The sequence below is a fragment of the Camelina sativa genome, chromosome 9 (assembly GCF_000633955.1).
Source record: "Camelina sativa cultivar DH55 chromosome 9, Cs, whole genome shotgun sequence".
NCBI classification, from domain to species: domain Eukaryota; kingdom Viridiplantae; phylum Streptophyta; class Magnoliopsida; order Brassicales; family Brassicaceae; genus Camelina; species Camelina sativa.
This window is the reverse complement of record NC_025693.1, coordinates 33,011,546-33,030,881: the sequence shown is the minus strand read 5'-3', so window position 1 is coordinate 33,030,881 and position 19,336 is coordinate 33,011,546. Positions and strand designations below refer to the sequence as shown.

Here is a 19,336-nt window from a genome sequence, read left to right as displayed (position 1 = left end):
ATACCACCATGGCAACATGAGCTCCTCACACACACATATCCACCTTATCACAACATGAGCTCCGCAAATCCTTTCAAATCCTTCAGAATCTCTAAAAATTATTAAAATCCAAATCCACAAATTGTTTTGAATAAAAATAGATTTTGAATTTTTAAATTCTTAGTCCAATAGCATGAAATTCATGAAACTTTTTTAAAAATTCATGTTGAATAATATATGATTCGTAAATTTTACCCAAATTACTTAAAATGTCAAGTTGAATACATCTCCATAAATCTCAAGTTGAAATACATCCCCTTAAATCTCTTGACCAACATTTTTTGGGTTAGCAATAATAGATTTTATTACTAAAATCTCACGTTGAACAACCATTGTTATATATATGTATATACCACTAATATCAGAACTATCACAATTTCAAACAAAACTTCAAACAAAAGTCTAATATACCTCTAAATTACGATTAAAAAAGAATTATTACTATTATACGTAATAATACGTAATAATGGGAAGTATTGATGTTCAAGAGACTCATGTTCTAATGGTAGCCTTACCATTCCAAGGTCACCTCAATCCGATGCTCAAATTCGCCAAACATCTTGCACGAACCAACCTACACTTCACTCTCGCCACCACTGAACAAGCCTGTGACCGTCTCTCATCCACCGACGAACCTCATAGCCTCGTGGACCTTGTGTTCTTCTCCGATGGTCTGCCTAAAGAAGATCCAAGAGACCCCGAACCGCTCGCAGAGTCACTGAGAAAAGTCGGACCCAAGAATTTGTCGAAAATCATAAAAAAAAAGAGATTCGCTTGCATTATCTCTGTGCCGTTTACTCCATGGGTTCCAGCTGTTGCAGCTGCTCATAACATTCCTTGTGCAATCCTCTGGATCGAAGCTTGTGCTGTTTTCTCGGTTTATTACCGTTACTACATGAAGACAAACCCTTTCCCCAATCTCAAAGATCCTAATCAAACCGTGAAGTTACCAGCCTTACCGTTATTAGAAGTCCGAGATCTCCCGTCCTTGATGTTACCTTCTGAAGGTGCTCACTTCAACAAGCTAATGGCGGAATTCGTAGATTGCTTGAAAGATGTGAAATGGGTTTTGGCTAATTCATTTTACGAACTCGAATCGGAGATAATCGAATCGATGTTTGATTTAAAACCTATTATCCCAATTGGTCCTCTGGTTTCTCCATTTCTATTAGGAGCTGATGAAGACAAAACCCTAGATGATGGGAAAAACCTAGATATGTGGAAATCAGAAGATCATTGCATGGAGTGGCTTGACAAGCAAGTTAGGTCTTCCGTGGTTTACATATCTTTCGGAAGCATACTTAAATCGTCAGAGAATCAAATCGAGACCATAGCTACAGCTTTGAAAAACAGAGGAGTTCCGTTTCTATGGGTGATACGGCCCAAGGAGCAGCCTCAAAACGTTCAAGTTTTGCAGGAGATGGTGAAAGAAGGTAAAGGAGTTGTTATTGACTGGGGTCAACAAGAGAAGATACTGAGTCACGTGGCTATCTCTTGCTTCGTCACGCATTGTGGATGGAACTCGACGATCGAGACGTTGGTGACTGGTGTTCCGGTGGTGGCGTATCCGAGTTGGATTGATCAGCCGCTTGATGCGAGATTGCTTGTGGATGTGTATGGAATCGGAGTAAGGATGAGGAATGATGTCGTCGACGGAGAGCTTAAGGTTGCTGAGGTTGAGAGATGCATTGAGGCTGTGACGGAAGGTCCCAACGTCGTGGTTATGAGGAAGAGAGCAGCGGAGTTGAAGAACGCAGCAAGATTAGCGATGGCGTCTGGTGGTTCTTCAGCTCAGAATCTGGACTTGTTCATAAGTGATATCAAAATCGTTACTTGACTTGTTTCTTCGATAACCGGATTTTAATTTACTTGCTTTTTACGATTTTTATCTTTAAACCGGCAATAACAGAATTTTAATTTGCATATGTTTTAAAATCATCATATTTAAACCGGATATAACCGGAAACAATAAAGCTAAAGGATAATGACGTCATCTGGCTTCAGAGATCTTCAACTGTGAGAAAACTCGAGTCTCCGATGAATCAGTAACCCCACCAAATCTGTTATTCGACTCATCACCCTTGTGCACAAACGAGTTCGTGCTAAACGAATCACTCATCATCAACCTCGGAACCACCAACTCACCACCGGAGACAATCACCGTACTATCATCTTCTTCATGAATCCCTCCTCTACGAACCGTCACCGCCTGAAGCTGAAGAACATACTCAAGATCCCAAATCACATCTCCCATACTCGGTCTCTCATCTCCGTACTCTTTCAAACATTTCTCAGCGATCTCCATAAATTTCACCAGAGAGTTCATCTCGATTTGACCTAACAATCTCGGATCTACGATCTCTTCGATTTCTCCGTTGGATTTACAATACAACGCCCACTCCGCTAAATTCACTTCTTCGTGAGGAAGATAACGATCCAGAGCAGGTCTCGCGCAAAGGACCTCGAGGAGGACGACACCGAAGGCGTAAACATCTGATTTCTCAGTTAAGTTGTGTGTTGATAGATACTCAGGATCGAGGTAACCAAACGTTCCTTTGATGTTCGTGCTGATATGTGTTTGATCTTGATTACGAATCGTTAGTTTCGATAATCCGAAATCGGCAACTTTGGCTATAGTGTTCTCGTCTAGTAGTATGTTTGTTGATTTCACGTCTCTGTGTATGATTGCTCCTTCTGCTCCACTGTGGAGGTAATGCAATCCTCTAGCTGCTCCAATACAGATCTCTAGTCTTTGTTTCCATGTCAATGGAGGTAGTTTCGAGTCGTATAGATGGTCTTTAAGCGTACCTTTCTCCATAAACTCGTAGACGAGGATCATCTCCGAGTTCTCTTCGCAGTAACCAGTTAGTGATACTAAATGTTTGTGGCGGATTCTTGATAGGACTTGGATCTCTGTTTGAAACTCTAGGATTCCTTGTCCTGAACCTGTCTTGCCTCTTTTGATGGCAGCTTTGGTTCCGTCGGGTAGGATAGCTTTGTAAACATCTCCAAACCCGCCTTTCCCGATCAGCAACTGCTCGTCGAAATTGTTTGTAGCTCTTAGAATGTCTGTGAAGGGAATCGTCAAGCCTAAGTTTAGGTTGCGTAATGGCGAGTTGTTGTTGTTATGAGAGATTGGTCTATTGTCTGAACTACCACCTCTGTACAATGGTAATGGTGACCATACAGTGGTATCAACGTCTGGTTTTGTCTTCTTTGGTCTCCTTCGCTTCAAGAATACTATAACCAACAAACTCAAGACCAGAACCAGTGCAGCGGCAGCAGCGCAACCAGCGATGATGTAAACCCGAGAACTGTTTCCGTCTGTAGAATTAGAAGCAGAGTTACTCAAAAACTCCATCACCTCCAGACCATTCAGAAAACCAGCATCCTTTTTGACTTCCTTAGTACCTATACTAACATCCAAGAGTCCAGAACCATCAGAGACAGTCACGACATCTTTGTAAAATGGAGTCACCGGTGTACCATACTCTGAAGGCTTTACATCTACTCGCTGATGCCCGTTCACATAGAGATAGAAATCGGAGTCCATGGTTGAGAAATTGCTCAAAATATCACAGAAATGAACCCTGATGAAGTGTCTGTAGTTACTTTTGACCTTAAGCGACCAAGTAACATTCATCAACATCCCCACCCGCTCATTCGAGCTACGGTTCATTGCTTTAGCTGTCTGGTAGACGAAATCAGGAGCAGTGAGGTCCGTGGCTGCAACTGACCCTGGCTGATAGTTAGGCGTTTGTGTTGAGTTAATGTTCCTCGCAGAATCTTTTCGGAAGAGAAATTCATCGTCTAGCGACCAAGTTCGTCCCAAGGTGTCGTTTGCCGGTGTGATTTTCACGCCTCCTACGTTTAATCTGTAAATTGTATGCAGATTCTTGTCGATATTTGTCGGAATGTTTTCGAGGTCATTACGAGCAGAGAACACTTCGATGGCGTTGACGAGAGCTAAAGAAGAAGGCTCCGGCACAAATAGAATTTCCAAGTTTGGCGAGTTGATCATCAGGAGAAACTCTTCAACTCGTGGGGTGTTAGTGATATTCTGAAGCGGGAAACTTTGGAAGTGATGATGATTAGAACCAGAAGTAGCAGAGACAGTGAAACGGGCTTTTAAAAGATCTTCCCTAGAAAACACAGCAGAGAAATGGAGACGCACAAAGTGTAGACCAACAGGATCGAGTTGGAACTTGTAAGAAGAAGGGCGTCTGAATATCCTAACCGTCCGGTAGATTAGTGGCGCAACGGAGGATTGGTCGTCGAGGACTTCAGTTCCTTTGCTGCTCAAAGAAACAGAGTTGTTACTAGAGTTCATATCTCCGACGAAGGTCCGGCCACCATAATCAGCATTAGAATCCGACCCACAGTTGACGTAAAACTTCTCCGGACGAGAATAGTCGGAAGTAGCAGAAAGAGTTAGATGAGGAAGAAGAAGAACAGTAACCATAATCGTTACAAAGAGAGAAACAGAGTCTCGAAAACAGAGATTCTCCATAGCTTCGATGGAGAGGAAGAGCGAGCGAGAAAAGTCAAGTATTTGAGGTCAATGGATGAAGAAACATGTGTGGTGATCTATGTGAAGAGGAATTGAGGAAGAAGATGAGATTGAAGGAGAGATAGAGAATTGAAATCATTGGTGATTGGTGTGAGAAAAAGAGAGAAGACTGAAGTTGACTTTTCAAGTCATCGTCTTTTGTCATCGTGAAACAATCACTCTCTAATCCTTCACCTAATGCTCTCCAAAACTGACCTAGTAAACGGTTAGTATATTTCTGTGTTTTTTTAAAAAAAACATTCGAGATATTAATATGTTTGTCTGTTTGAATTTTTTTTTCTTCATAATAATCTTTTTTTATTCTAACTGCTTTCATATGATTAGTTCATCGACTCTGATAACTCTAATCTGATGAATAATTTGAAAATTTAAAGAACACGTTTCAAACGTTCTAAAAATATTATTTAATATTGATAGTCAACTCAAGAAACATGTTTTATCTCCACCTTCGCAAACCCCTGATTATAATAATCACACAAACAAATGATTCATTCTGAAGTAACAATTTTATACTACTCAACTTTTTTTGGTAGAATATGTATTGCAAGGCTTAAACCCATGTAATGATAGAGTGGCGGCGCCACTATAATGTAAGTGAGAGTTTGCGTGGATCATGATGATGAAAAGACGAAGTTCAAATTTTGGTGTTATCATCACCACTCGTCATTAAAGATAGTTTCGGAACGTCGTCTCATGCAAATAATTACCATTGAACATGTGTAGTAAATCAACACTAATAATAAATTCGGATCCGCCAGCGCAAGTGGCGTTATTGAGTACAAGAATTCAGCTAAGTTATGGGAATTAAGCAAGACAAAACAATATGAAACAAAGAAATGTGAGTTACATCTCAAGCAAAATCATTGAAAATCTTATGGACTATGGGACGAGCTTTACACATGGCTAGCAACGGTGTCGCTGGACGCATTGTGGTTGCTTCACTAATGTCCACATATTCTTCTCCTACTCTCTCCCATTCGAAACACTGAATCATCGATCCGAGAGCCAAACTCACAACACGCTGAGCTAGCCCTGACCCGGGACAAGCTCGCCGCCCCATCCCAAATGGCATCAACTTTTTATCTTCCCCTTCTTTCTCAAACCGCTCTGGCTTGAACTTTTCTGGCTCTTCCCATATCTCCGGGTCTCGGTGAATGGCCCATGCGTTCACGATTAATGTTGTGCCACGTGGGAAGTCGTAACCCCCAACCACACAATCATCTGTTGCCCTATGTGGAGCAAGTAACGGAGCTGCCGGGTAAAGTCGGAAAATCTCTGACACAATGCATTGGAGGTACGGTAGATTTTTAGTATCTGGTTCATCTATCAGCCGGTCTAAACCAATTTTCGTATCGATTTCACTCCTTGCTTTCTTTAATACTTCTGGATGGTTCAACAAATTCAACATCGCCCATTCCAACGTTCTTGTTAACGTTACATTTCCGGCGAATATCATAACCTATTAAAAAAATAAACAAGTAGTCAGTATAAACTTGTAATTACTGTTTTTTATGAAATTAAATAGATTCCTCAATACTTACAACTACGAGTCCTTTGAGGGTGACATCCGTGTAATAATCAGGTTGTGTTTCTTGGAGAGAAAGCAAGTGATCAATCATAGTGTTGCCCTTTTCTTTTTGTGCGCGTTTCTCATCTACTAGTCCTTGAAGAAACTCATCGATCCGAACAGCCAATTTCTTGACCCGTTTCTCATAATGAGTAAACCAACGCAGGAACGGAATATAGTCGGAAGCATGTCCGACTCCAGCACTAGATACCGCCTCGTCAAGCAGCAGCCTCATGCGTTTTGCATCGTCATCGTGCTCTGTTCCATCTCCATAGAATCGTTTTCCGGCTATCATCCTGAGGATGTTATTGATATTGAAGTTCCCAAACAATGATCTCAACTCCACCTTTGCAAACTCCTGAATAATTATCACAGAAACATATGGTTAGGCATGAAAAAAAATTGTTTAAGACTGTTTTTTTTTTTGAATTTAATGTTAAATTATATTCAAAAGAAAAATAAACGTTTTACAAGTTTATGTGGTAAAAAACTTTAAAACGGTTTGAAAATAAAAACATTCAGTAGAATCTAGCTTCAAACCAAACTTGAATGGATGTGCTTTGACCTCCTTGAAGTGTTACATCGCTAAGTATTATATTTTTATTCGGTGAATTGCACTTACATATTGTGTGTTTTTGGAGAGACACAATATCAAGTGTTGGATCTCGTCTTTACGGATGGATAAAAAGCTATCGAGTCTATGAGATGAGAAGATCTCGATGGCCCCTATACGGCGCAGATTCCGCCAGTGATCACCATAAGATGTAGTGGCCATTGTGGTGCAATTGTACTCAACGAGTCTGCCGAATGTAAATTTCGGTCGATCAGCCAAAACAACGTCGTTTGTGGTAAAACATTCTTCAGCGACGGAGAGAGAGGAGACCACAAACGCAACACGGTTGCCAAGGCGAATGCGGAATATTGGAGCTCCACCGAGGGATTGGGAAAGTGAGTGCAATGTGCGGTGGAGTGGTGGTTTGAGGAGGTGGAGGTGTCCAATCACCGGCAGTGACCACGCCAGACTTGGAGGTAGGTTATACTTACTTGGCCATTTACCAATCAAACGTTTTAGCAATAGAATGAAGAAGAAGAAGAAGAATGATAAGATTGGCAAAATATAATCCATCGATCTTAGAATTTTGTTTCCTTTGTTTTTTTTTGTCTTGATGTTGGTTTTGGTTCTTGTCAATGTGTTGAATTAAACATAGGAGCTAAAGTTATATAACAAGGTTTATCGTACACGTCACAATGTTTTTTGTATATGTTCGTATTGTCTCATATTCATGCACGTAGTGACTAAATCAGTATATAATTAAGAAATGAAAATTCAGTATATAGTTTTCTATTTATTTGGTTCTTATTTTAGTTTTAATTTCTAGTTATTTATTACTTTTTCAGTGACTAATACATAATTTTTGTTTTCCAAAACAATATTTTGGATGGAATATATATAGGAAACTGGAAAGAATCATATTAGCAATATATCTACTTTTATATATATATATATTTATAAAGGCTGGATATCATAAACACATGTGGCAGTTTACAAATGTGAAAGATATACATTTCTTTTTGAGTTTTTTTCTTTTGTTGTTGTTGTTGTGAATTCGAGTAAATCAACGTTACTCGGAGTAGCTGGTAATATGTCCGAATTCTCCATCCTAGTTTTGAAGTTAATATTTGGAGTAACAAAATTAGCAATAATAAAAAAGGCAATAATCTATCATGATAAATATGCCTAACATCAAGAAATAAATATTAATTTTATTATACAAAACATTAACCATCTTAAATCTACTATTTTACAAACTTTTCATAATTATTTCCATACGATATGGTACCAAAGCATAGGATATGTATATTCAGACAAAATTACATATCTTAGTGACTCTAACTTTGAGACCATGCTTCATGTGAAGAATAATAGAAGGAACTGGCTCGATCTTATGTCCTTCAACGACCTTTATATCATAGTTTTGTATAATTTTCACAGCCACTGTCTTCATCTGTGTCATAGCCACTTCTTTCCCCAAACAAGTCCTTGGACCGGCATTGAATGATAAGAACTTAAAAGAAGGCACATGAGTCAACCTTCCACTCTCCGAAACCCATCTCTCCGGTTTAAATTCTGATGCATCTTCTCCCCAAACTGATTTCATTCTCCCTAATGAGTAAAGACAGAACACTATCTTTGAACTCGCATCGACCTTGTGTCCGCTCGGAAGTACGTCAGGTTTTGTAGGAGACTTGTGCTGAAATGGAACAGGTGGATATAGCCTGAGGGATTCACACAATGCGCCATGTAGATACACCAACTTGTTTAGCTCTTGACGATTGAATGAATCAAAGTCACAACCCTTGGTTCCTAGAGATAGTTTTGTGTTGATTTCTTGACGAATCTTGGTTATCACTTGTGGGTTCTTAGAGAGAAGCCAGAAGAACCAAGTGAGAGCAGAGCATGTGGTGTCTCTACCAGCTAACATGAAGCTTAAAATCATATCTCTAAGGAACTTTTCATCACTAGGATTCAACAACTTGTACTTGCTCGTATCCACGTTCATGTAAGACATCAACAAATCTTTAGAAGAAGAGTCAGTGTTAATAACCCCACGGGATATTTCATCTCTCTTAGAAGCTATGCACTTAGAGCAAACTCGGTCAAAAGTCGAGTGAGCTTTTGTCATCTTCAACTCATGTCCAAGCCCAATCAATCTTTGCATCTTCCAAACAATCTCTGGCTTGAAATGTCTGAAGAATATCGCTTCCTCTGCTTCGTCTAAAGCTCTAGCAAACTCGATTTCCGGCATTTCAGTTGAGAGACAACCTGGATCGATCCCAGTCGTTAAAACAAACGTAGTATCGAACGTGAATCTTTGGAACAAATCTTGTAAATCAACAACTAGTTTCTTCTCAGCAACGTGATTAAGAAATGGGACAAGCCCTTTTTCTAGCTTACTCATGCTTGTCCTTAACGTAAACCTTTGATATTCCGGATTACTCATTATGCTTTGCGCTGATTGCCTCAAATCTTTCCATAACTTAGAATCTGCGTTGAAAATCCCATCACCTAAGACATCGAATAGCTTCTTGAACTCGGATCCTTTCGGGTAATTCGCGAAGTTTGAGCTCATGATGTGATGGATATTGGCTGGATCAACGGTGAATAACATATCGAGGTTCCCGAAACAGGGACCTTTGAAAAGATAAGTTAAGTTTGAGGCCTCAAGAAGCTCGGTCATATAGTCGTAAACACGAGAGATTTCCATGAGGAAACCCGGAAGCATACCGAGGAACAGCCAGTTCGTGAGAATATCAGAGCCATTATAGAGAACTGAGAAAGTATCTCGGTATGCTTCCGGGTTTCCTCATGGAAATGTCGAAAAAGGAAGGAGAAAAGAAGGAAATAAATGGAGACTTCAGGTAAGAATATCAGAGCCATTATAGAGAACTGAGAAAGTATCTCTTCTCCTTTTGAGAAAACTTGATTCTTGATTTTGTTCCTTATAATACTGTTTATACATATATTGTATATGATCTTGTGATGTGCATGTCTCTGTCGTTTGGATAATGAAAATGAAATATCATCGTATTTTTGTCTGGTTATTATTGATCCATTTTTGTTCGGTATTTAGCTTTGTTACGTTGGACCTAATTTGGAAACCAGAGCATGTGAAAACAAATGCATGTGACATATTATTTCAGTTAGTTATTTGTCCCAACTGATAAATACAAAGGATCCAGCTGGTTTCTCTAACCAAGAAACCTCGATATGTTATTCACCGTTACTCAAAGAAACAAACAAGAAACATTTAATTATAACATTTGTCAAGTATAGCCCGTTCAAATTATAACGAATCTGAAAGATTTGACGGGAAAATAAATGTTTATGGTTTAATTTTCCGGTTTCTTAAATTTAAATATATTTTAGAGAATTTGGTCGCGTTTACTTGTCAAACTCGTAGAACTGTATTTTTCAGTCAAAACTATAAAATTGTTTTTCCCAAAAAGTTATATGTTTAACTATATTTATACTTCAGAAAAGTGTAAATTTAAATATCAATTTAAGGATTTTTATGAACTTATGCGAACAAATTTAATTTGTAATTGTCAAATTGATATCATAATTTGATTATTATTTTTTTGTAAATATGGTTAAATAAAAACATGGGTATATGTTTGACATGTCAGGTATATGTTTGACGAAATTAATTACATTGAGAGGCAAAGATATGCAGAACGATCAGTTTTATTATTTTTCAAAAACTCGTTGCATAAATTGTAAAACAGTTTTTATTTTTCTTTTAAATATAATTTAACATTACATTTTAAAAAATATTATGGCCCAAGCACAGATATTTAAAGTTGTAGCACAACAGGCAAGTGTTAAACGCATCTTCCAAGGTATTTTGCCTTTGGTGTTTTATGCTTAAATTATCTGTTTATTGGCATTAGATGTGCATATTTAATGTACAATAAAGCTCATAAGGTAGAAGAGGATGCATGATGCATCACAGCAGCTAGAGTGGAACAAAGTGTTTCCAACCAAAACCCTTAATTTATCTTCAAAGATGCATCCATGTGGTCGACAAACAATGATGCGACATACTCTGTGAATTTTCCTTTGGGCCGAGTGTACCCATCATCGGATCTGTAGCTAACATCGATCATTTTCCCACAGTTAATGGCTCGAGAAAGGATCTCGCGAGGCACTCCTTTATTTATCTTCAAGAACTCCGAGTTCACCGACTTCTCCAGGTCTCTAACTAATTTACGAAAATCCTTATATGTTTCCTCTTCGGTAGCTCTGTGTTCCTTCATATAATAGTTGACTGCGTTTGCGATAAAACCTCTGCCCATGTCATCCTGTTCATACATGTTTACTTAGCTCAGAAGAAGAGAGTTGAAAAAAAATGTGAGTCATATATATATGTACCTTGAAGCCAGTCTTGTCATTCATCAGACGACCCTTTGTTGCCAAATCATGAACGAGCTTTGGTCTAGATTTTAGCCACTCATAACCTTGTTCCCTAGCCCTCGGTCCCAACCCGAGAAATCCCAATGCTATAGTTGCATACATTGTGACCCCCACGCCCCCAACCTCCAAATACTCTTCAAATGTTGGCACCTTTTCTGCCTTTGCCCACTCTGCATAGTTAAGGTGGGATCGCTGGAGTATCTTGAACTGCATTATTAGGAGCACATGCGAAGTTAATTAAATATTCTATTTTTGCTTTACATTAATAGAATGTTATACATTTTTTTTTTAAAAGGGTTGTTGTATCAAAATGTGCAATTTACACTATATATGTATTACCTCGTTTAATGCACCTTCCACATTGAAGCTTCGTCCTTCTTCACACTTCCCCGCTCGTTCACAATCTTCAAAAACGTCCAAAGTAAACTTGAAGACGGTTTTCAGATAATCTGGCAGACTCTCCCCAAAATCTGGATCCCATCTGCACGTACATACTAGAGGATATTAGTCTATTGAATGGTTTAAGTAAAACAAGAAATAGATTATATTTACATTAAGTAAACCGGAACCCTCGTCTATAGGTTCCTAAGGTAATTAACTTATATTGTTAGAGAAATAACAGATACGAAATATATTACCTTTCGACGCAATCAAGAAGCTTTGCAACTTCAGCAACAGAACCATATCTATCACACGTGTCATCCACAACGGTCAAGAGCACCAATAACTTAGTCAATGTGATTCTACCAAATGAATATTGTGGCTCGAAGTACATAATCACTCCATATAAATGGCACTCCACGATTCTGTGTCTAAAGTAAGGTGGGAGCTTAGATGTAAGGTCTTGGTCATTCCACCATCTGCAAAACATGTATTAGAGCGGTAGCTTTGTTATTAATTCATGAAAAAAATTGTCAGAAGCGACTGATATAGTAAGTAGTCTACTTGGTGAGAATTTTCAGCTCGTGAATCCAATGGAGTTGAAGGAACTTGAAATTGAGCTTGGCTAACTCGAGTAGGACTTCGTTGTGAGCATCTTCTTGGTCATAGAACCAAATGTATTCGCTTGCGAATAATATTTCAGCATTGTAGTGCTGAGGCATGTAAAGTGCATTTTGTATAAGCCTTGAGATATGAGGTGGGCACGTTCCACCTGCTAAACACTCCAAGTGGCTCGATGCAAAGCTTATAGCTTCGTCCAAAATATCCTCACTGCTCGTACCCAAATGCGCAGCTTCATACAAACTTACCAGACCTTTGACATCTTCTATAAGACGTTCTTTAAACTTCCCATCCTCCCCTTTAAATCTCATAAACACGTCTGTTTACAAAATAGTAGAATACAATTAATAAAGGAGACAAGTAGTAGAATTGTTGAACATCAATAAGAAGCCTAGCTTGACACTCTTTACCAGAAGACAAGTTATATCCATATGTCCTGAAAACCCAAAACATGACCGAAACTGTGGACAAGTCAATTTCACCGGCCATAATGGTCTCTATCTTTTCGAAGCTGTGTTTCAGATTATCATCTATCTCATCCTCGAATTGGTATGCCAGACCAAGTGCGACCAGCAAATAGATTAGAAGAACCCTCTTCTTTGTCTCCTCCACATCTTGTGAATACATGAGCATCTTCCTTACGGTAGGCTTTAGTACGTTCATCTCTCTTGTAAGCGTATCCATATCCTATAAGAAACCAGCTTGTTACTATCTCCTGCACCAATCCTATTTATATATGTGTGTGTGTAATGAACTCACTGAGACATTGATGGGGAGATGAAGGAAATGATCACCCCAATCAGAAGGTGGCAACTTCTTAAACGTACGCGTACTTTCATGAAGCTCACACTCCCTAGTCTTCAAACAAACCTGCTTTGTAGGCTTACGAGCAAATGATGTCAGTGGAAAGCGAGAGAGTTTGCTCACCACATTCGGAGAAAGAAGAGAGACTTGAGTTCCAAAAAGGGTGAAGGTTTCCATGGTAAATACTTTGTTGCTAGTGTCACGTCAAAAGTTTAGCTACATTGTTGATAGAATCGGAGATATTTATATACATTCAAAGTCCATGAACGACGTAAAGCATGTGACTACAGGTTTGTTTGAATGCAAAGTTCTTATTCGTATGTGCTTTAGACCTTATCTGTCAAATTGGTCAGATCGTTGTAGGACTAATTGCATTTCAACACCAAATATATATGTCTAAACTTATGAATATATCATCGTAAATGCTATTTTACTTGTGTAAAAAATCAATAGAAGATTTAACTTATAAATGTAATATATGTTCAAGATTTTAGTTATTGCATGGTATTTATTTATAGTATTATTTTCAACTTAAAATATTTAAATGCCAATAAAATTTGGTTTTGACATCTCGGGATTAGATAATGAAAACATGAAGTTTCTTCTAAATCTTATTTTCTTAATCGTTCTAATTTTTCAAAACAAACATCAACTGTTTATAGTTCTCAGAATTTGCAACGAAGTTTTTTTTTTTTTTTTTTTTTTTAAGTTTTCCTTATTGATTCAGTTTACGTGTGGCAGAAGTTATCTAAAGATGGCCTAAGTTGATATCTATCTACGTATCATCACATTCCCTTAGTCTAACCAAGGTTCAAATTCTTCTAAGAAGGAAAAAATATTAATGACAAGTGCCTCATTAGGTGCCATGTGTGGCATATGGAGCATATACACTTTTTAAAGATATATGTCCATTTGTAATGATCACCACTGTCTTACTTGATCGCTTTGTTTGCTACTTTTCCATCATATAAATGTATCCATGCAACGATGCACTTTATTGCATGTACATGAATTCTTCCATATGGCATCTGATAAAACATTTGTCACTAACATTCTATCAGATGCCATATGGAGGAATTCATGTACATGCAATAAGGATGTGTGAACCACTGTAAAAGATATTCGAAAAAAACACATGTTTAGAAACCTCTGTAGAAACGATGGTTTAAAAAATATATATATTTGAACCTACAATAACACAGAAACCATTCACATAAGAACTAATAAAATAAAAAAAAATTGATGACTGGAGTCAAAATTTAAACTAAGATCTAAAGGTGCTCTATCTATAGCGTTCGAGTCATTATGAGTATCGTTTCTTATTTAGCTTCCAAGTATCCTTCATGATATCTCTCTCCACTTTTATCACTTTTGCTTTTGTAGCTCGGTCTAATAAGTTGTTGCCGATGAGATAGCTAAGATGGCCCGTAAACTCTGCCTCTTTCTCTGAGGGCTAAACTGGTTTCCATCTATCTATATGATCTCTGTTTTTTTAAAGATAAGATCGGCCGCTCATCCATTCTACCTCCTGATATGGTTTGGATCTTGATTACGAATCATGACTTTCGATAGTCCGCAATCCGCAACTTTGGCTACTGAGTTCTCGCCTAGTAATATTGCCACTGTGGAGATAATGTAACCTCTGGCTGATCCAATGCATATCTGTAGTATTTGTTTCCATGACAAAGCATGCAGATTCGAGCTAGGATTAACATGTAAATTTACTTATCATACATCATAAAAGGTAATTCATTCACTAATATGCTCGTTGAAATGCCCTAACTGACTAGAATCTTGTGTACAATGGGTCGAGCTTTACACATAGCTATCAACGGTGTGGCAGGACGCATCAAAGTCATGGGTTCTTCTCTACTGTCAACATTTTCTTCTCCAATTCTCTGCCACTCAAAACACTGAACCATCGATCCAAGAGCCAAGCTCACTACCCGATGAGCTAGGCCAATGCCGGGACAAGCTCGTCGTCCAATCCCAAACGACAACAACTTTTGCTTTTGCTTTTCATTTTCGAACCTCTCTGGCTTGAACATTTCTGGGTCTTCCCATACAGAAGGGTCTCTATGCATGGCCCATATGTTCACTAATAACATCGAACCACGTGGAACGTCGTATCCTGCCAACATGCAATCATCTGACGGCATATGTGGATCAAGTGTTGGAGCTACCGGGTAAAAACGTAGGGTCTCCAACACAATCATTTGTAGATAAGGGAGATTTATAGTATCCGGTTCATCTATTAACCGGTCAAAACCGATTTTCGTATCGATTTCCGCCCTAACTATGTTTAATACTTCTGGATGGTTCAACAAATTCAACATGGCCCATTCCAAAGTCCATGCTATTGTTTCAGATCCAGCAAATATCATAACCTGTAAATTCAAAATCGATTATCAGCCTTTTGATTAGTGTTCTTAATTAAAGATAGTATATGGATTACACAATACTTACAAGTATGAGTCCTTTAAGAGTAACATCTGTATAATAATCAGGCTGAGTTTCTTGAAGAGTAAGCAAGTGATCTACCATAGTGGTACCCTTTTCTTTAACTGCACGTATCTCATCCACCAGACTTTGCAAAAAATTATCGAGCCGAGTCGCTAACTTCTTGATGCGTTTCTCAAAAGATGTGATCCAACGTAAGATTGGCAAATAATCGGCTGCATTCCCGGCGCCAGCGCTAGACATAATCTCGTCAATTAGGTATCTCACTTGCTGCGCAACTTCGTCTTGCTCTGTACCCTCACCATAAAATCGTTTCCCGGCTACCATTCTAAATATGTTATTGATAGTCAACTCAAAAAGCAAATGTCGCATTTCAACCTTTGCAAACCCCTGATTATAAATCACATAAACAAATGATCACACCTGAATGGGTTATAAACTCTCTTATATGAATTATCCGAACTAAATCGGAACCGAGAACTGGTTGGTATATATATAACCTAAAATATATATATACCAAAAATTATACTCCCTCCGTTTCAAAATATAAGATGTTTTGAGTAAAGCACGCAGATTAAGAAATAATCACTTTAAAAATTTTTAACAACCACAAACAAAACTGCATAATATAAAGTGTTAAACTATTCTAAAAGTTACATAGAAACTTGAAAACATCCTATATTATGAAACAAAAAAAACTTCTCTAAACATCATATATTATGAAACAGAGGAAGTAATAGTTATATTTCGTTACAAAACTATACCCGAAAATACGAGAATAATAAAAATGACCCAATTAAATATCCAAAAATATTTAGTTATAATTCAAAATCATACAACTTGGGTAAAAAAATTAACAAACTTCTATTGAAATTGAACCAATTTTTTTTCCAGAAACCGAACTGAACCTGACTACACCTATCCGAACCAGACTACACCTATCTGAACCGCATCCCAACCAAAGTGATCCGAACGGAGAATAACGCGAATGTGTATAAACATTTTTTTTCTTTTTCTCAGTGTTTTTATTTACTGTGTGCACATGCACATTGCCAGGTTTAGACCCATGTGATGATAGAGTGGGCAGTACTATCATTAGGTTATCGACTTAATTATCAAGCTATATATGTAATGTTCTGGTATGTAAAAGCTTACATACATGTTGCGAATTTTTGGAGAGACGTAGTAACAAGTGTCGGATCTCATCCTTACGGACAGATAAGAAGCTGTTGAGCTTATTTGACGCGAAGATCTCTAGGGTGCAGATGCGGCGCAGGTTTCGCCAGTGGTCACCATAAGGCGCACTAGTCATAGTGGTGGAGTTATACTCAATATGTTTCCTTACAATGAACTCTGGCCTATTGGCCAAAACAATGTCGTTTTTCGTAAAGCATTCTTCAGCGATGGAGTAGGAAGAGACGACTACCATAAGACGGTTTCCGAGGCGGAGGCAGAAAATTGGGGCACCATCTAATGATTGAGAGAAAGAGAGCAATGTTCGGTGAAGCGGCATCTTCAGGAGGTGAAGGTGTCCAATCAACGGCAGTGGCCTAGCCGGACTTGGTGGTAGGTTGAACTTGCTTTGCCTTTTACCAAACAAAAGTTTAAAAGAAATGAAAACGAATAAGGCGAGAGACAACATTAGGAAATGGCTTTCCATTAGATCTATGAATTTGTTTGTGTTGATAATTTGAAATGAACAAGAGACTTAAAAGTTATAGCTTAATTTGTAACGTAAGCGAGAGTTTACGTGGAGCAGGATGATGAAAAAAAGATGTTTATTTTGGAGTTGTCATGGAACTAATCCCACCCGTCACTAAAGATATGTTCACGTCTCATGCAATTGAACACTTGTAATACGTCTGTTGGGATTCCCGCAGTACAACTTTACAAGTAGCATAGCTAGTAAGTTATGGAAAATAAGCAACACAAAAATGGATATAATAAAACAAAGAAATGAGAGGTTAAACTGAGAATCTTACGGACAAAAGGATGAGCACTAAACATGGCTAGCAGAAACGTTTTGAACTTGATTGCGTATTTAGAGACAAAACATAATTTTTAAAGTAAAAAATTTAAACGTGATGTCAAATGCTCTATCATAATATTTTTCTCAATTATGCAAAAAAGGAAATGTTATATCAACCAATAAAACATTCAAACTATAGGAAATTTTCATATAACACACCAATTTAAAGGCTTCTTTCACCCTTTCACAGAATCAAAATGATTTACCGAAAATACTCACCATAACAATTTTGGACAAAAATACTCGATTTTGTGATTGGGCAATACAAAAGAAAAGATGAAATTCTTAATTTTTAAAAAACATATTTTTAGTTACCATAGTAAATAATTTAATTATTCTGTGTAGTGGTTGTTTTTCGTCATCTACATATTATGATAGCGCAAACTAGAAAAATAGTTTTAAAGTTGGTAAACGTTTTTTTTTGTGGCTATTAATGTTAGTGATTTTTTCTCAACGTATTAAAATACTACCCATTAACACATTAAAGATTAAAAATATGATTTTTCTGAATAAAACATTATTCTAAAAATAAAAAAAGCTTTTGAGTAATTTCGTGAACACATGTAAAGAGTACATGTTTTTTTAGTAATTTTCTCAAAAGACAGAGAAAAGGAGTTACACTTCAAGCATCAAGAATCTTATGGACAATGGGACTAGCTTTACACATGGCTACCAACGGTGTCGCAGGACGCATCAAGGCCACGGATTCTTCTTCTCTACTGTCAACATAATCTTCTCCAATTCTCTGCCATTCGAAACACTGAACCATCGATCCAAGAGCCAAGCTCACTACACGATGAGCTAGGCCAACCCCGGGACAAGCTCGTCGTCCAGTCCCAAACGACAACAACTTTTGAGTTTGCTTTTCATTTTCGAACCTCTCTGGCTTGAACATTTCTGGGTCTTCCCATATAGACGGGTCTCTATGCATGGCCCATATGTTCACCAATAACATCGAACCACGTGGAACGTCGTATCCTGCCAACATGCAGTCCTCTGACGGCATATGTGGAACAAGTGTTGGAGCTGCCGGGTGAAGGCGTAGGGTCTCCAACACAATCCATTGAAGATATGGGAGATTTACAGTATCAGATTCATCTATTAACCGGTCAAAACCGATTTTCGTATCAATTTCCGCCCTAGCTTTCTTTAAAACTTCTGGATGGTTCAACAAATTCATCATGGCCCATTCTAAAGTCCATGCTATTGTTTCAGATCCAGCAATTATCATAACCTGTAAATTCAAAATCGATTATCAGCAGCCATCATAAAGCTTGATTCGTGTTCTTAAATATAGTAAAATGGATTACTAAATACTTACAACTATGAGCCCTTTAAGAATGACGTCTGTATAATAATCAGGCTGAGTATCTTGGAGAGAAAGCAAGTGATCTATCATAGTGGTACCCTTTTCTTTATCCGCACGTTTCTCATCCACCAGACTCTGCAAAAACTTATCGAGCCGAATCGCTAACTTCTTGATGCGTTTCTCAAAATCTGTGATCCAACGCAAGATTGGTAAATAATCGGCTGCATTCCCGGCGCCAGCGCTGGACACAATCTCGTCCATCAGCTGTCTCACTTGCTGAGTAACTTCATCTTTCTCTGTGCCCTCACCATAAAATCGTTTCCCGGCTACCATTCTAAAAGCGTTATTGATAGTCAACTCAAAAAGCAAATGTCTCATCTCCACCTTCGCAAACCCCTGATTATAGTCACATAAACAAATGATCAACTCTCACATTTTCACATTCATACTTCTCAAATCTTTATTTTGGGCAAGGTTCCCGGGTTTAGACCCATGCTGCCATGCATGTAATGATAGTAAGTTTCATACTTCTCAATCTTAACTACAAATGGCTAGGTTCTATATATATATATATATATATA

At 38.0% G+C, this 19,336-nt stretch overlaps 7 protein-coding genes and 1 long non-coding RNA gene across 8 annotated transcripts in view; 2 read left to right on the top strand and 6 right to left on the bottom strand.

Annotated features, from left to right (window-relative positions):
* LOC104713769 (UDP-glycosyltransferase 84B2-like) lies at positions 506–1,897 on the top strand. The gene has a single exon (XM_019229563.1). It carries the CDS (start codon positions 506–508, stop codon positions 1,874–1,876), a length of 1,371 nt encoding a protein of 456 aa, XP_019085108.1. The 3' UTR covers positions 1,877–1,897.
* On the bottom strand, positions 1,929–4,871 carry LOC104713765 (probable receptor-like protein kinase At2g23200). Its single transcript, XM_010430967.2, has one exon. The coding sequence runs from the start codon at positions 4,547–4,549 to the stop codon at positions 2,030–2,032; it is 2,520 nt and encodes an 839-aa protein (XP_010429269.1). The 5' UTR covers positions 4,550–4,871; the 3' UTR covers positions 1,929–2,029.
* Positions 5,460–7,302, bottom strand: LOC104715914 (cytochrome P450 81D11-like). The gene is made up of 3 exons (XM_019230277.1): positions 6,799–7,302; positions 6,151–6,534; positions 5,460–6,068 (listed from the first exon to the last, which is right to left on the bottom strand). Exons 1-3 carry the CDS (start codon positions 7,300–7,302, stop codon positions 5,460–5,462), a joined length of 1,497 nt encoding a protein of 498 aa, XP_019085822.1.
* Positions 8,012–9,667, bottom strand: LOC104713764 (alkane hydroxylase MAH1-like). The gene is made up of 2 exons (XM_019230348.1): positions 9,522–9,667; positions 8,012–9,483 (listed from the first exon to the last, which is right to left on the bottom strand). Exons 1-2 carry the CDS (start codon positions 9,613–9,615, stop codon positions 8,039–8,041), a joined length of 1,539 nt encoding a protein of 512 aa, XP_019085893.1. The 5' UTR covers positions 9,616–9,667; the 3' UTR covers positions 8,012–8,038.
* Positions 10,558–13,299, bottom strand: LOC104713763 (putative terpenoid synthase 5). The gene is made up of 7 exons (XM_010430964.2): positions 12,913–13,299; positions 12,564–12,840; positions 12,097–12,472; positions 11,790–12,011; positions 11,491–11,632; positions 11,110–11,358; positions 10,558–11,039 (listed from the first exon to the last, which is right to left on the bottom strand). The coding sequence occupies exons 1-7, from the start codon at positions 13,132–13,134 to the stop codon at positions 10,728–10,730; spliced, it is 1,800 nt and encodes a 599-aa protein (XP_010429266.1). The 5' UTR covers positions 13,135–13,299; the 3' UTR covers positions 10,558–10,727.
* Positions 14,153–14,717, top strand: LOC109126303. Its single transcript, XR_002033413.1, has 2 exons — positions 14,153–14,234; positions 14,341–14,717. It is a non-coding gene; the product is annotated as an uncharacterized LOC109126303 (long non-coding RNA).
* LOC104713762 (cytochrome P450 81D11-like) lies at positions 14,689–17,203 on the bottom strand. The gene is made up of 3 exons (XM_010430963.2): positions 16,577–17,203; positions 15,424–15,807; positions 14,689–15,344 (listed from the first exon to the last, which is right to left on the bottom strand). The coding sequence occupies exons 1-3, from the start codon at positions 17,075–17,077 to the stop codon at positions 14,736–14,738; spliced, it is 1,494 nt and encodes a 497-aa protein (XP_010429265.1). The 5' UTR covers positions 17,078–17,203; the 3' UTR covers positions 14,689–14,735.
* The window catches only part of LOC104713761 (cytochrome P450 81D11-like), a 2,453-nt gene continuing 1,086 nt past the window's right edge, over positions 17,970–19,336 (bottom strand). Inside the window, exons 2-3 of the mRNA XM_010430962.2 lie at positions 18,768–19,151; positions 17,970–18,680 (exon numbers count right to left, since the gene is read on the bottom strand). Of these exons, the coding sequence (XP_010429264.1) occupies positions 18,069–18,680; positions 18,768–19,151 (996 nt within the window). The 3' untranslated portion in view covers positions 17,970–18,068. The remainder of the gene's footprint in view (positions 18,681–18,767; positions 19,152–19,336) is intronic.